We start from the raw sequence: 16,572 nt of genomic DNA, 5'->3' as shown, positions 1-16,572 counted from the left end.
CACTGCCAGCATCACCGGAGCTGCCGGAGCCCCAGGCAGCAGCAGGACCCCGGGGCGACCGAGTGGCCTCATCCCTGCGGGGCTGGGGAGATGTGAGTGAAAAGGACGAGACAGGCAGGCTTCAGAGGTCAGCTCCTGCCCCTGGGACCCGCTCCTGAGCACCTCGGAGCCCTTTTAACTCCCACGGGCCCAGGATCAGGTCTTTGCTTTCCTCAGGTAACACGTGTGGAGGTTGACGGGGAGCCCGGAGGCTCTCCTGCTGTTTGCTCTTTGCCATGGCTGCTGCTGTGAGAGGCTTCAGCCTCCCCCAGCCCGCATCCCCCCCCAGCAGAGCTCACCCCGGGCGCGTGCCTCGCGGTCCCATGAAACCCGGAGCATCCTTGGGACTGAAACGGGAGCCACCCGCGTCGGGTGTGAACCACCGGAGGCTCCCGCTTTGTGAAGCTGTCCGTTAGCCAGGGGGAACTTCAGCTTTCCCTCGATGTTTCTGGCTTCGGACCCCTGAAGGCGTGCAAGCAGCTGGACGGTGCCATTTCTTTTGGGAGAGCGAAGGGCCGCTCGGGACGGACACCGGCGCTGGGTTAGGAGGTGAGGACCCCGCAGGTGGAGCAGCCTCACACCGCTCCCTCCCCAACGCCCCCGGCGCAGGCAGGAGGCCGGGACCCCCCCGGGCTGCTCCGTGTCCCCTGCCTGGAGCTCTCCGGAGGCCGCCAGCCCCCCGGGCACTGCTCGGTGCCCGTCAGCCCCCGGCCCCGCTGCTCCGCAGCCGCGGCAGCGCTCGGTGCTGCCGTCAGACAAAGGCTGTTGCTGGATACGTGGCATCTGTTAGCAGACTACTGCTGTCATTAGCCGCAACCAGGCATCTGCTGCTCAAACCAAACACGTAACAGATGCCAGTTTGGAAGGAGCGGGGGCAGGGAAACACCCGAGCTCGAACATTTCACCGCCCTGCGGGCATCCCTTTGCGGGGGACCTCGCACCTCGGCCGCTGCGGTGCCCCGAGCGGGTCTGGCCCCGTGGCCAGCAGCCCTGCCTTGCCCCAGCCCACCCCATCCAGCTCTTTCTGTGCAGGTCCCGTCCAGCAGGACCGGGCTGCCCACCAGCAGAGCCCCCCGCTGAAGCTTTTGGGCACGATATAAATCCATACGGTGCTGCTGGCACGCAGGGAGAGGGGCAGGGGCTTTCGGTCTGCCCAGCCTTCGTTTTCGGGTTTTCCAAGTGTATTCTGGGATGGACGAGGAGAGCTTGTCCTCTGGGCCTGTTCCCCTAGCACCATACAGATGAGAAGGCGAGGGCCTTGTGCTGACGGGTAATGAGACGATATCAATGTGCTGTGTTGTTAGGACCGTACCAAATAGGCTTTTAATTTTCTGGGGAGGTGTGGGGCGTCTCTGCAGTGCCAGCATCAATCACCGTCGCGAGGTCCCGGTCCCGGCTCTCCCGGGGCCTTTCATTGTAAAGGATTCCCTCTCCCTCTGGCTGGGGGCTGTTCTCCTCCGCGGCGGTGCCTCTCGCAGACTAATTGCTGATTTGTTCTTCTTATGATGATAGAGCTCGTGTCACCGCAAAACAGAACATTAGGATAAAGTCTTTAAAGTGGCTGTGCAGCTGGGAAACTAATTTACAGTCCCTTCTGGTTAAAAAACAAAACAAAACAAAACAAAAAAAACAGGTATCGGTAGTGGGGATATTACTTGTGTCCTACCCGGTTAGCCCGGCCGTTTCCTTGGACCTCTCTCCTCCTCCTCTCCCAAATCCTTCTAACTGCTGTTTGGTTTCCTCCGGTTCCTCGGGGAGCTGGAGGTGCTCGGGGTATTTCTGCTCGTGCCGGAGGGCAGAGGCTCTGCTCGCAGGGACGCAGAGGACGTTAAGGCAGCTGGCTGTGGCGGGACATTAACGGGATCGGCCTCCGAGTTGTGTGGGGGCCAGCAGAAAATCCGGCCCCGATGACTTTGGGGCCGAGATCCCTCTCCTGAAATAATCGGGCACAAAGAGGCGGGCTCACTGAAAAGTTGGGGAGGGAAAGTCCCGCGGCAGGTGGGGTGACACAGGGGGGTGACACAGGGGGGTGACAGAGGAGTCACCGGTGTCCCCTGCCTGGGACAGGGACACGGGGTGAAGCTCGCTGCAGCCTGAGGGTAGCAGGGAAAAGGAGGATAAGGGAAAAGTGCTCGCTGGGAAGCTACTTGGGGGGAAAAAAAGTATCGTTAAAAAAAGAAGGCGGCGAAGCCATGGCTGCGGCCCCTTCCCCAGATGCAATCCCACTCCTGTAATTTCTGGGGGAATTGGTTCATCTTGGGTGCAGATATATTTGTGTCAAGGTGCAGCTGCACAGATAGCCTGACTCTATGCATAGTAAGAGGCTTTCAGAGAAAGAGGTTATGCCCAGAGCAAGGCCTTATCAGAGCAAGCTGCCTGCCATTTATCTGGTTCCCTATCAAATATGAAAACAGGCCTCAATCTGCTGCTTCTATTTTCCTTGTGAAGGCTATGGGTGGAATAATAATTTAGTCCCGCTTTTTTTGTTTCCAGCGCTAACCTTCTGCCCAGCTCCGCTCTCCCAACTTCCCCGCCTGGCTCAGCCGAGCCCGTGCGCCCGACCCCTTCGCGCGGGCACGTCTGTGGGTGCGGGACAGCGCACGCGGACTCGGCTGGGTCCGGGTCCCTGCGAGAGGGACCTGCACCCCGGAGGGGCTGGCTGTGCTTCAGGATGCGCGGTGCTTTGCTGCAGCCGCCTTCCTCGCTGCTCACGTCCTGCACATCTTCGCCGTGGGCTCCTGCTGCCCGAGGCGTCTCGTGCTGCTGAATGCCAGCGGCGCCAGGGGCTCGCCGTGGTGCTGGGGGGACACAGGGGCACGGGTGGGAGCCAGCAGGGAGAAAATCCTCCCAGCGAAAATCCAGCCCCTGCCCTCCCCGCTGCGGCAGCCGGGGCTGCAAAGCCACCGCTTACATTTCTAATTCCATATCTGTGTCTAACTGCTGATGCTAAACTCCGATCCCACAGCTTCTGAGGGCAATGCGATCCACATGTTAATATTTTAAGCCAGCCACTAATATTTTTATGTGGGAAATCGAGATTTTCTACGGTTGCTGGAGGAGCAGGGCATTTCTCCACGCTGGAGTTATGAAAACTGTAGCTTGGGAAAACATTATTTTACATATTTTGTATTTCTCCGGGCTTGCCCCATCTTCTCGGGAGGTCACCACCGGCCCTGTCCCCTGGCCCTGTGCCACCTCCGGGCTGCAGCAGGGACCCTGGCCCGGCAGAGCTGCTCCCTGCTCGTGCAGCGCCTCTCCCCTGAGCATCCCGAGGCGTTTCACCAGGGCATCGGGCCCCCACGGTGTTGCTTGCGTGTTCAGAACCGGGATGCTTCGTTTTCCTAAATGCCTGAGAGCAGAAACCCGCGTGGAGGGCTCGGGCCCCCCTTCGCCGGCCGGTTACGCGGCGGGGCAGCAGCCTGGCCGCCACCTGAGCTCGCCGCCGGAGGAGCAGACAGCCCATCTGGTGCAGCGGCTCTCCCCCGGGGGGCTGCCCATAAATCACCTTCACGGGCAGCTGTCGTGGTCCGGGCGCTGCTTTCTGGCCGGAGCACGGGGCAGCACCGCGGCCGGGGTCACGGGCAGCCGTAAATCGTAACGCGGGGAGAGCCAAGCGGATCAGGAGGCAGCGCGGGGACGCAAGGTGTGGACACCGAGGCGCGCACACGTGCACACTCGCCTCCCTCTGTCCGCTCGCTAAACCTCACCAGCAAGCGGACGGGCGCTGGCAGAGCTTAAACGGGCTGCAGGGACGTGTCCGTGTCCCCAGCCCATCTCCCCGGCTGCTGACACGCTGCGTTATCGAATTCGGGAGCCAGGGGTGCAGCAGCTGCCCCGAGCCCCTCGTGCTGCGGGCTGCGGTCGCTCCTTCAGCGTTTAACTCGGTTTTTCCTCCCTGTTCCTCGACGATCAGGATCCGGTGGAGATTTAACGTTGGAAGGTTATTTCTGTTCGGTTGCACATCCGAAACGTGGCAGCACAGAAAGCTGGCACACCTGCTGAGCACGGAACTGGACGTAGGGGAAACTCCAAGGGGTTTTTTCCAAATTACACGGGGAGATTTTTTTTTCTCCATCTCAAAAGTTGAGCTTAAAACGAAACAAAAGCTGTGGCTGCTCAATAGGCCATTACTCGGGGTACTGGAGGAGGGGAGAGACTGAGTCCACTCCCTTCGTGCAGTTTCATCTCCTTATCGTCCTCCTCCCTTCACTTTGTCCGTGGGCATGAGTTATATTTTAGAATAAAAATGAATTTTATTTTAGAATCAAAATTTGGGGCAATATTCTCTAGAATAGCGGCCTCTTTCTGCTGCTAAAAATTGAAGGCGTTCTTGGGGTTTCAGCAGATTAGAGATGAAGGTGGATAAATACTGAGACAGATGCGTCTCAGGATCTTCCCAGTAGCTAACCGTGCAGCTCGCGTGTACGGGCTCTAACGAGTGCTCCGAGATTTTGACCCGCCGGTATGGATTACTGTGAGAGAACCTGCCAGGCCCACATCATTGTTTAAGACAAGGCCATGATGCAAATTGGCAGACAAAGAAGTGAGCAGTCAATACAGATTAGAATTAAGTCTCTCCTCTTGTCCGCAGCCACGGGCCCTGCATTGATCGCGCTGCGAGCGCCGCAAACCTGGGCTTCGCCAAAAGCGGCGGGGAGGGCGCAGGAGCCGGGCAGGCGCCGTCCCCTTCGTTCCCGTCCTCGTCCCCGGCCTCAGCATCCGCAGGACGCCGTCCGAGGGGCTGCCGTTTGTGCCGTGTTGCACAGAGAGGTACCCTTAAAATGGCAGGAAGGGGAGCACGGAGGGGTGAGAGCCGTGGCTGCGATGGAGAGCACCCGGGCGTCCTGGGCCTCGGTTAGCAGCCAGCCCTGGGGAGAAACGAGTTCCCTAAAACCGCTTGTGAGTAACGAGAGCGTTCATAAAAACCTAAGTTTGCTCCTTGAGATTTGTCTCGGGGAAGGAAAGGATGTTTTTCTTGGGTCACTTGTTTCCGACGAGCAGTTTGGCTCTGATTCCAGCAGCAGTTCACCGTCTCCCTCTCACCACGGTGCCAGCCAGATACATCAGGACACGCCGAAAACAAAGCAGTGCCACTAGTGCCACCCTAAACAAACTCGGTCGGTGCTCGGTGTCCCCGAGATCCCAGCTGGGGAGCTAGACAGAGGGGTCATTTAAAAGGGAAAAATCTCAGCAAAGGTCATATTTGTTTTGCGGGGAGGCAAACTGATTGGGGTAATGATTTCTTGTTTGGTTTCTGTGGCGGATCCGCAGTGTCTTGTAACGCCGCGATAGCAGCTGTCCTCGTGCTGCAGAGCTGCACCAGAAATGCAAATTCCTCCATCAGTCGGGACCCAGAGCCGCAAACCCCAGCCCTCAGTGACCTTCCAGCCCTGCTGCTCGCTCCCTTGACCTCTGCTGCATTTTCCTCTCAAAATAATTTATTTGATGGAGGCTGCAAGAAATAATCTTTTTTTTTTTTTTCCATTTGCGTTCTCATGCAAATGAAGTCCCGCTAACTTTTATTTTCTTTATTTCCCAATTGTCATGCAAAGCTCATCACTCGGCGCTGTATCTCCTCTGACTTCCTCCTCCTCCCCGAGGCATTTCTCCCTGTTGTGGCCGAGGGTGAGGCCAGTGGCTACTGTGGGTGGGACGGGCCTGAGCCAAGCCCCCGCACCCTCCTCGTGCCCATGGGGAGCGCCGGCACCCCCTGCGCCCAGGGCACGGCGGGGCTGGAGAGGCCACGGGGCTGGCACCGACATCAGCGCGGGGACAGAGCCAGCTCTGGCTTGGTCTGGCAGTGACAGAAAGCTCCAGAGCCGGGCTCTGTGAAACATCTGGGCCTAAAACAGTGGGGACGAGGGGCTTGGGGGCTCAAACGGGGCTGCCAAAGAGCCTCGGCCCCTGCTCGGAGGTTTGCAAGTGCAAGGGGCTGAGCAGCTTTACAACACGTACGTGTCACTGGAAGGTTTGGGGATGGAAACGGAGAACACTGCATCGCCGTTCCTCCCCTGTTCCACAAAACACTTGGCATCGGGGCTTTTCACTGTCCTCCCCCGCCAGACACTGCTGCTGCTCGGGGCCGTGCTGTGGGGCCTCGCTGGGCTCCTCGCTGCGGCCGTTCCCAGCTCCTCCGCGTGCCATTTCCCACTCACGCCCTGTGCTAGCGACCTACCTGGCCACGGCCAGGGGCAGCTGCAGGTGACAAAAGGTGGCAGCGAGCAGTGTTGTGCACGGAGAGCGAAACCCGCGGCTGGGGCAGAAGAGCCACGGCAGCGCCGCAGCCTTTGTTCGCTGCCTCCCCTCTCTCCCAGGCGAGCCTTTGCATTTTTATGTCGGCGCCTTTCTTTGCATTGACCAGAGTTTATCACATATCTCTGGTTGGGATCCTGCCTAGCTTAGCATAAGACAAAAATGGGGAAAAAAAAAAAAAAATCGGCTGAATAATAGGACGGATTTGTAGCAGCTGAGGATTTGCATTCAAATGTTCGCCAGCCTCCTCTGAGCTCGAGTTTTATCATGTCTTTACAGCCAACAGCTTGTTTATGAATAAAAAATGTGGCATGAAACCAGAGGAGTGAGTTGTCTTTGTTTTGTCAAGTGTGCGGAGACAAAATGCTGGCTTCTCACAAGTCTTCACTTCATACAAGTCTTCTGGGACGGGGGCAGCTGGCCGGGGCCGCTACCTGCGCGTTGCCATGGCCGGGGCACCTCGCGCCCTGCATATGCATGAGCCCTGCCGGACCTGCGGCGCGATGCAGCGCGGCCCCGCTTTGACAGGCAGCCACTTTATTAACTCATTAAGCTCATCTTGTTCCTTTAAACGCAGTATAATTGCAAATAAAGCTGTCACACTTTGTTTGCAGTTATATAATTTAGCTGAGTGCCGCGGCGACCTGGGCTGCGAGGACGGGGCCGCCGCGGTGCCAGCTCGAGGCCCTGGGCGCGTCTCTGCCGGTTCGGTGGCGAACCATGAGTGGGTCTGGAGTAACCACGTCAGCTCGGCTGCGCCGGTGCAACAACCAGCCCTCGTCCCTTCGCCAGTGGTGTTCAACAGGGAGAAAACACGAGGACACGTGGCTGTGCCGCGGGTCTGCCACGTCTGGGTGCTGGCAGCGTGGCCGTGCCGCGTGCCTGCCTGCGTCACTTCGGTTGCGATCAGAAAAGCGCCTGCACCGTGTTCGGGTAAGTCGGGGGCGCTTTTGTCTCTCCTTGGATTGTCTCGAGAACCAAGAGGGCTGTGGGGCCCCAGCCCTGCCTTGGGGCAGCACAGGGAAAGGGGCCAGTAGCAGCCCTGGCAGTCTGGGCACAGCGCGAGGAAGGCGGCGAGCTGGACCCCGGCACACAACAGGGGGGAGAAGCAAGAAGCTGGCAGCCTTCAGAGACGGGGGAAAGGGAGGCCCAGCGTGTCAGGCACGGCTCGTGGAGTGGCGCTTTAAAAGTCCTAGCAAGGAAAACAATGGGCTGCATTAATTTTCCTGCTTTTGCAGAAACTCCTCTAAGGCCATGTCCTAGATTTAGCACAGGTTCTGATAAGGCGGAGAGAGATAAGTCCCAGATTGTACTGCTGTGCCCAACAGACTGGTTACATCGTGCTTGATGACACTTCAGCCCCGTTGTCATGACCCCATATAATCCGGCATCCTGGACCATCTGACACACATTTACACTTAACATTTTGTTAGAGACTCTATAAATGAGATCTCTTTGACCTTCAATCCTTGGCTAATTGCTAGTTTCATGTACAAGACTAGCCTAATTTTATGTGATAATTACCTGAAAGTGGCAATACATATGGCATTGCATGTTTGAAATGTCAGAACTGGAAAAATATCAAGTGGTTGGAGTCTTAGGCAAATGGAGGGAGTGGAAGGGTCAGAACAATATACTTTACTGCTCAAATGATGAAGAGAGGCCGTATATCACTATAAACCCCAGTAAATAGTATACATCTGTAATAAATCCTGTGCATAATGTTTGCTGAAGGGGGCTGTATCCATGTGGAGCTGGATGCTAAGGCGGTCATAAAACAAAAAGAGATCTTGAATTTGCAAGCGGTTAAGCCGCTCATTCAGCGCCTTTCTCTTCCCAAGCAATCCTCACTCCATCTGCTTCCCAGCGCTCCTGCCCTTCCCCACCACGCCGGCACCAACCCAACGTCCCCGGCAGGCGTGGAGCAGCCCCGGGAGCCCCCCAGGAGCAAAACCTCTCCGAGCTCTGCCCCTGCTGTGATTTACCCGGCCGGTGGCATGTGGGGAGGGGACAGGAGTGGGACGGGGATGGGGGAGCAATGGGGAGGGGACGGGGGTGGGACGGGGACGGGGGAGCACCGCAGGCGGCCACAGCAGGCCGGGTGTCCCGCGTCCTCCCGCTGCGAGCTGCCTTCGATGCGAGTCTGACTGCGCTGCTTGTTTGCTTACCAGGGTGTAACCACCAAACAGTGTCGCATCCTGTATTTGGATTTAATTAATTGGTTAATAAGATTATAATTAATGAAAATAAATTAAAATCACCCCGGTAATTAATTCACTGCAATCGTTATTGACAATGCTTCCTAAATACAGTAAACTCAGATTTGCAGCCCTGGTTAGGAACACCGAATCGTGGGACCGGCGTAATTAGAGGTGGGACAGACCAATTGGATTATCGAGCGCATCTTCACGAAGGGGCCGGCTCCGTGTCCGTAGGTATTTGTATGTTGTTGGGTTTTTTAGCTTATCAGCTTCCTGGTACTGCATTAAACGTGTCAGTGATGCTCCCTCCAATGGATGTTCTTGCTGAACTCATGAAAAATATTTTTCCAGGTTCTCAGAAGTCCCCTCTGATTACAGTTGTCTGAAATTTCGCAGCCTGTTTTTAGGCACACAGACGTGGTTTTCCCAGTGGCTCGGTGCTGGTGCTGCTCTGTGGCAATGGGTTTTGAGCACTGGGGATGGGTTTTGAGCACCGGGAGGAGGAAGGGCTCATTTTTCAGACTTTCTTCTCCCTCACTTTCAACCGGTGAAAACACTCGCTGGAAAAGGGGCCTCCAACACTTTGCTTTAATTACAGTCCTCAAATCATAGGCCTGGTTTGCAATTAGAGGCAGAGCTAATTGTGCACCAGGCAGGAGCCCCTGTCCTGCACAGTCAGCATTTGCAGGAGCTCAGAGAGACGCACGTGGACGCGCTGCCGCTCCCCTGCTCGCCCCAGCCCTGGTCCCTCGTGCCTTGCACCCCTCCACCAGAGCCCGTTTTGTGGCCAAGCAGCCAAATTCAAGGCATTCACAGCGCATCCCTGCCCTGCGACGCCTCAGCCCCAGCCTCTGTTTTCTCAGTGTAGAAAGCTAATCCTTTTAGAAACATGTAAATGGAGAAGCAGCCCCGCTGTCAGCCCGAATCAGGTCTCCTCCCAGGTGTTCGTTCAGATTAAGCGCTTCTCTTCTCTGTCCTTCTACGCAAACTGATCAGCGGTTGTCTGAACAGATAATGAAACGGTAAACAGCAGAGTAAACAGGTTGTTAATAACTTCAGTGCAAAAGCTTCAGGGAAACGAGAGGGGTTCGAACTTCAGGCTCCTGTGACCGGCTCGTCCATGTCCGGGTGCCCCTGGGTTGCTGTCTCTGCTGACTGTAAGAGCAAACAGGCGAACACCGTCCTCCTAGCATTAACTTGGACCCTGGCTTGGATGCGGCCATCTCAGCCCATCGGTGGTCTCTGCATGGCAAAAGTAGGGCCGGAAAGGACCAACCCTTTAGGAAAACACCCTTATCAGGTGCTGTCTTACTTCTGTTTGCTCATAATTAGCACAGAGCAGCCTCCGCAGCCCTGCGCTCACCCCAGGCACTTCCCAAAGCCCGGCCGTGCCGGCACCGGTGCCCCGGGGAGCTCCGCGTGGTGCAGGGCACATTTGTCCACGCCACGCCGCTGCTGCTGGCGTTGCTGCTGCTTGACCCCCTGCTGCAGCCTGCAGCCCCCCCGGCTCCCAGCACCGCTCCCCAGCAGCATGGCAGGAGGGGGAGCGAGGGCCGAAGCTGCCCCACGCACCCGGATGCTGCAGGCTGCTCGCTCGCCTCCTCCGCTCGACTTGGAGCAGGCATCATATTTTGTGCTGACTCCATGCAACGTGGAGAGTTGTACTTTCCAAGTAGCTGGCAACCCTTAATCAATGTTAATTGGCTCTAATTAGCATATGTTAATTAATGATATTTACTACAAATTAAAGGTATGAGTGCTCCCAGAGGGTTTCCTGTTCATCCAATTAGTGCCAATTAGTTGCAATTAACACGTGTAAATGAGATGCCATTGAACCCAAAACAAACAGCACATAGTCTGCCGTACTCGCTCGCAGTTGAACTTGCGCTTGTTGTGCCAAGGGGAGGGGGAGAAGGACTGCAGAGGGCTTTTAAATAACCACGAGGTCTCTAACATCTATTTAAGCTGGCTCATTATGTCTTATTTTGTCTCTCACTCTAGGTGAGCAAGTTGAAGGAACGTTGATCTGAATGAAAGCCCTCGACAAAATAAATGGGATGTGTTTTCCCGTCTTGCTGGACCGTGAAAAGGACGCCGCGATGTTTTAAGAAAACTGCCAGGCTGGTGTTTGCACCTGGTCCTCTCCTTGCGTTCGGCTGGGGATGGGGGGATGCAGCCCCAAAATCGAGCTCCTTCAGTGCCTACAGGGAGTGAAGAGGGACCCCAGCCTGTACCAGGTGGGTCTCATCCTGCTTCTGGCCCCAAGGACATCGGCCAGGCTGCCCCCATCTCATCAGGCACAGGAGCAGCCCAGGACACCAAGCACCTGGTCTAATTCCCAGTGTCCCCTTGGTGTTGTTTTTACCCAGCCACTCATTAGCACCATCAACAAAAAGCGCGCTTTGGGTGCTTTTCTGCTCCTGTTCTGGCCTGGAGGGAAGCACGTCCACAAAAGTTTCTGGCCCCTGGCTTGGATTGCGCACGCAATCTAGCAGGCAGCAGAACAAATTGTCATAATTGTGTTTAATTAAAAAGCGTAAATGGATTATCTTCAGGTAAGGATGATTTATTTAACTAATCAGTCTGATAGTCTGGAGATAGAAATCATCTGGGGGACGGGGGGAGTTCCTTTTCCCACCAGCCCCAAGGTGTGCCAGGATGATAGCAAACCCCCAGCCCAGCAGAGGGACCCCGCACCCCGAGGGCAGGCGCTGGACGTCCTCTTGCCCCATCTCTCTTGGACTGACGTTATCCTTTTCCTTCTTCTTCCTGTTCTCAGATAAAAACTGCTGCCTGCTCCCGCTTTTGCACGGTTTGTGGCACGCCAGACCCCTTGCCCCGGGAGTTCAGCGGGGCCGAGAGGTGCCCAGGGGCTCGGGGCCGGCAGTGCCGCTGCAGCCGCCCCTGCGGCACGGGGAGCGCGGCTCGGACACTGAGCCCAGGGCCAGGCACTACAGCACATGGCCACCAAACGAGCTTAATTAATTGGCCATCTGCTTGAAAAGCCAAGGACTGGGTGGCACTGGAGTATGACTGCCGTGCTGTGAGCCTCCGAAATGCCTCCTGAAGCTGGGTGCTCTGTGTTCTGGTGGCCAGCTCAGACGTCCCGGCTTGCATCGGTTTTGTCTCCTGGCTTGCATCCGTTTTTGTCTCAGTAAGTGCTCGTTGGTTCTGGACGAGGGAGGTGCTTTGTGGCAGAGCCTTCAGCTGCGGGGCTGCTCACGGCCAAGGGCTGGCAAGGGGAAAAGCCAAAGGGAAGGTGTTGGTGTGTTGTCTGCACACAGCTGGCCCAAAAAAGGGTCCGTGCGCCTCTGCTCAGCTAACCACAGGCCTGGCCCCTTGTTGTGCTTACGTGTTTGGGGAATTATTTGAAGCCATTACAACGAGAGCTGGGGAATAAGGCACCTGTGGTGTTTTCTGTTATTCCAAAGAAAATTCTTCTTGTGTTTAATAGGTGATGTTTAATAAAAATGAAAATGAGCTTATCCTGAGCAGGCATGCACGCCAAAAGCTGGCATTTAAATTAGAAATTATGATTTAATAACTTGTCAAGAAACTCACCAATGTAGCAGCGTGATAATTATTGAAAGGAAGCTTCATAAATAGCAGAATACTGTGATCTGTTACGAGAACCGTGCTCGCAGACCCCGGTGATCCCTGCGCAGTGCTGGGCTGCGGACCCCGGCGTGCCCGGAACGTCGCCCCCTGCACCGCGTGCGCTGGAGGCTGCATCCGAGGGCCTCCAGGGGAGCGAGGGGCTGCCGGCCACGGGCAGGGAGGGCTCTGGGGATGGGATGTCTGCGTCCCCTGGCTTCGATGGGATGTCTGCGTCCCCTGACTTCGATGGGATGTCTGCGTCCCCTGGCTTCGTGCAGCCCAGCGAGGTGGCAGCGGGCGGCTGGATGCACGCGGCGCTTTTGGTAGCGGCGCTGCCGCAGCTCGTGGGGATGACAACAAATTGTAGCGGAGCCGAGGGAAAGCTTTCCAAACACGCAGGGGCTGATACAGGGGGAGAAACTCAGCCGAAGCACGTGCTGCGGGCGGCTGAGCAGCAGGGGCTTGTCGGGGCGTGGGATGTGACAGACGGGGCCGCGGGGAGGTTGGCGCCGGCCCCGGGACGCGGCTGGGCCTGGCTCTGCCGCTGGGGTGGGCAGAGGTGGGCTCACGCTGGAGCCCCCCCAGAACAATGCCAGGCTGGGCCCAGCCTTCCCCGCGGGAAACCTGGCGTCAAATCCCGCTTCCAGCCCTGTAGGGTCAGCGCTGCTGCCCCGCACCCTCGCGTCCCCTCCAGACCCTGGCCTAGGAAGCGGTAGGAGAGATTCCTTGCTAGGAAAAATTATCTTTTGGTGGGGCCTTATTATTTGAATCATGTCCCATCTCTTAATTTAAACAAGATGTTCACGTAAGGACTGTTTAATATATATTTTAAATTACAATCTTGACTTTCTGTTGGTTGATTGCGGCGTATGACTCTCAGTTGGAAGGCCATTATTTCTGCTATGATTTACAAAGCAGTTAAGGCGAAATCAATGTAATAAATATTGAAGCATTGTAATAGATAATCCCGTGTATTTAAATGAGACAGACTGCTTGGCACAACATTTGGTTAGCAGGATGGCGTGAAAAACCCGGACAAAAGCAACTGGCAGGCTCAGGTTTCTGGCTCGCCCCCGGGAGCGCGCCGCGGCCGCCTGCCACCGCCAGGCAGGGGCTGCACCGCGTGCGTCCCTGCTCCACGAGGATTCCCCAAAATCAGCAATAACTCAGTTATCTGCTGCCGCTTCCAGCCGGGAGGCGTGTTGGGGTCCCATCGGAGGCAGTGGGAACTCCGGCCTGTGCCCTTGGTTCGGCTCAGCGTTGCGTTGCTCACAGCACGGTGCATTAGCATGCGCTGTGCCGTAGTAAAAACGGGCCCTAAAAGACTTGTTAAACCCTGACCCCTGAAACGCGAGTGCGAGAGCCCCGTGTTTATAGCAGAGCCCCGCCGTAAATGCCGGCAGCCGACGCGGCACCCTGTCAGGATGGGCTGCACGGAGGGAAGCCAAGGAAAACCACGGGAGGGAGACAAGGTTCAGGGGCGGCCCCCGCGCTGCCCGGTGCCGCTCAGAGCAAAAAAGCAAGAACATAAAGAACATAAGGACAAAAAAGGTCTTATACAAGCTGAGAGACCTTCCTTCACAGAGAAGGCGTTACGGACTGGGTTAGCTTGGTCAGCTTGTAGAATTTAAACATTTTTCTATTTATTTGGAAAGGATCGGGGGGGGGGGGGGGGGGGGGGGAAGGGTATTGGTTATTGCTCCGTGTTGAGATGCGCCTTTGTGCCTCAGCGCTTGCCTCCTCCCTCTGTCCCACCGCCGCTCTTCCTCCCGTGCAATCGGGCATCCTGGGGGAAACTCTCAGGGATGAGCTGAGGGAGGGAAGAAAAATAACAAACTATGAAAGTGATGGGGAAAAATTGCTCTCCTGTTTCCTCTAAAACAAGAAAATGTCAAGGAAAAACTTTCATACAGATTTTTCCAGTATTTTTCAGTGAAAAATATGTTTCCTCAGAGAAATTTCAGGTCATTCTATGCCTAAGTAGTGAGTCTGCTTATTATTCTGTGTGGTGCTCCAGGATTTTATTTTTTTTTTTTTTTTAAGCGAAAACAACTTGGGAGAGAGAGAAAATCTCTTTGACACTAAAATCAAATAGGTGTGCTTGAAAGTAATTGGACTGGCCCAGGAAAAAAAAAAAAAAAAAAAGGCCTGGTCGATAATTTTGAATTACCCGGTGGGCACCGTGCTGCGCCGGGGTGAGCGGGGGCTTGGGCAACCGGGCAGCGTCCCCGGGCTGAGCGCTGCTGGCGGAGGCATCGTCCCCTCCTGCGGCAGGGCGGCAGCTCACGGGAACATGGGGCTGGCAGCCAAGGAGTTGAGGCACCCGGATGAGTTCCAAGTCCATCTTATCCAAAGGAAAAATCTTTTTCATTTCTATTTCTGCTTATTTTCGCTCTTTTTTTCCCAAGAGCGGCGAGGCACCGCACCTTTGTTCCCCAAAGGAGCCCCCTCCTGGGGTTGGGCGCACCGGAGGGGACCCGTTTCGGGTCTCCCCCCCTCTCCATTTCGGCTGCTCCAGCCCCAAAGTCGGGCAGTTTGGCGCTCTGGGCAGGCTGCCACATCTGTCACCTCCCGTCCCCATCAAACGGGGGCACGGAGCAAGGTTAAGCTCGGGTCATCCCTGCTGGTCACACGTTGCCACCAGCATCCCTGGGGAGCCTGTGGCCGGGCAGGGAGCCGGGGGGGGGACCAGCTGTGGCCAGTGCTGGGGATGCTGCCCCAGGTTGCTTTCTGCACCCCCTCCCATCCAAATAAACGGAGCTTATGAGAGGCTTGCACTGAGAGAAGTGTAATAAACAGCCGTGCCTTCGAAGGGTGACAGTGACATCGGCCGCACGGGGCCTCGGCTGGCACACCGTGAGCACCGCCGTAGGGATGGGGCGTTGGGTGCGTGCCGTGCCAGGGCAGGGGCTGGGGACACGCGTCTGCACGGGCCGGTGGGACGCCGAGCAGAGCCCTGTGCTCCTGCCAGCCACCAGGGTGTCCTCTGCCCGCATTCAGGCTTGCAGCGTGCTGATGAACCTCGTGTTAATTGGGGTGCCGAGAGGCTCGCGACTTGGAACGCAAGCTGCTGTTACTTCTGCTGGTGCGGAAATAACGCTCCGTGCGATGGGTAGGCGAAATGTAAGTGGCATTGCATCGGGCCTCATCTGCTAACGTCACTGCTGACTTGCAGCCAGCGGCCACGTGCGGGTGAGCTCCACGCGGCTCCACCACCCATGGCCTTGGCTCCTCCAGCCCAGAGCTCCGGGCTCGGACAGCGGGGCGCAGCTTTCCCCGAAATCCCACAGATTTGGGACCTGGGCCACAGCCTCGGCCGGGCAGGAGGGATTCTCCACGGTCTTGCTGCAGGGCATGGCCCAGCCTGGCCGGGAGCAGGTGCACGAACACCTCGAGCCTGGAGGCTCCGGGCTGCTGCCCGCCTACAGCCGTTGGGGCTGGTGGAGCTGCGCCTCTGGGTTTGCCGACCAAAGCCGGGCGGATGTTAGCAGGGATTTGGTGCGTCTCTAGAAGTGGGCTCAACCCTTTGTTTTCACTAAATCTGCGTAAAATCGTGCTTCGGCACGATGTGGCTCTGTGTAAATCCTGCTCCTGATTGACTCAATACGAATCAGAAGTAATCCTCGTTTTAACTGAGTTACGTGTGTCTGGACACCTCTCTTCATGCCTGACTCAATCAAGTCTCAGCGGCTGCCGGTGCCCCACCTGCTCTGCTCGCTGCAAGTCCTGGGCGATTTGCACTGTACCGGGACGGGGAGGGGAGGAGGAGCAGGGGACGGGGCAGAGGGCGAGGAGGCTCGCTCGCAGGTAAAGGCACGGAGCTTAAAAGCTTGATCCTGAGCCACAGAAGTCAGATGTTCTCCCATGGCCCTGAGGACAAGCAGGATCAGGCCTCGATTCCCGGGGGTGCGGGGCTGGAGGGCTCCGTGCCTGGTGGGGAACAGCCCATGGCAGGGAGATGGAGAAAAGGAAAGGAAGGAAAAATGGGGAACGCTGAAAAATTGGGAACGCTGAGCTGGAGGGGTGCTCGCTCAGCCTCCGCAAGTGCCCGGGTCCCTAGCGTTAATGTTAAGCAGTCCCTGACAGTCCCACTCTGCCTTTTCCAAAAGAATAACTATCCGCCTGGTAAACAAACCTGGAAATGTACAAAATTCAACAGAATGTCTCATCTATAGAGGCTTTATGATAAATGTAACAAGGCAACAGCTGTGCAAAAAAAAAAATTAAAATGTAGAAAATTGACATTTGGAATTGAGCTGGGATGCGCGCTGGAAACGGCACCGTCTTATCGACAAGGGGGGGGACCTGCAGCCCTTTCTTAAACCCCGATGATACAGGCTAATTTATATGCAGTTATTCACGTGTGCAGTAAATTCCAATTATGTTTACAGATGTCTGCTTAACATTTATGGAAAAGGAACCTCAGCATGTCTGAAATATCCTTATAAGGGGTTTGGACTGGGCTATCTTTTTTTTTTTTTTT

General features: G+C 56.3%; 1 protein-coding gene across 7 annotated transcripts in view; it reads left to right on the top strand.

Moving 5' to 3' along the window:
* The window catches only part of LOC310884703 (uncharacterized protein), a 163,052-nt gene that overhangs the window by 143,833 nt on the left and 2,647 nt on the right, over positions 1-16,572 (top strand). For 3 of the 7 annotated variants that reach the window (XM_083806802.1, XM_083806800.1, XM_083806803.1), the window contains 4 exons: positions 6,906-7,224; positions 8,604-8,726; positions 10,494-10,729; positions 11,272-11,646. In XM_083806802.1, coding sequence (XP_083662928.1) covers positions 6,906-7,224; positions 8,604-8,726; positions 10,494-10,522 — 471 coding nt within the window. In that variant the 3' untranslated portion in view covers positions 10,523-10,729; positions 11,272-11,646. The other 4 variants (XM_083806801.1, XR_014574333.1, XR_014574334.1 and 1 more) reach the window with 4 other exon arrangements.

The sequence above is a fragment of the Anser anser genome (assembly GCF_964211835.1).
Source record: "Anser anser genome assembly, chromosome: 20".
Classification (NCBI taxonomy): Eukaryota; Metazoa; Chordata; class Aves; order Anseriformes; family Anatidae; genus Anser; species Anser anser.
Note: the sequence above shows the minus strand (reverse complement) of the source record. Positions and strands in the feature narration are given on the sequence as shown.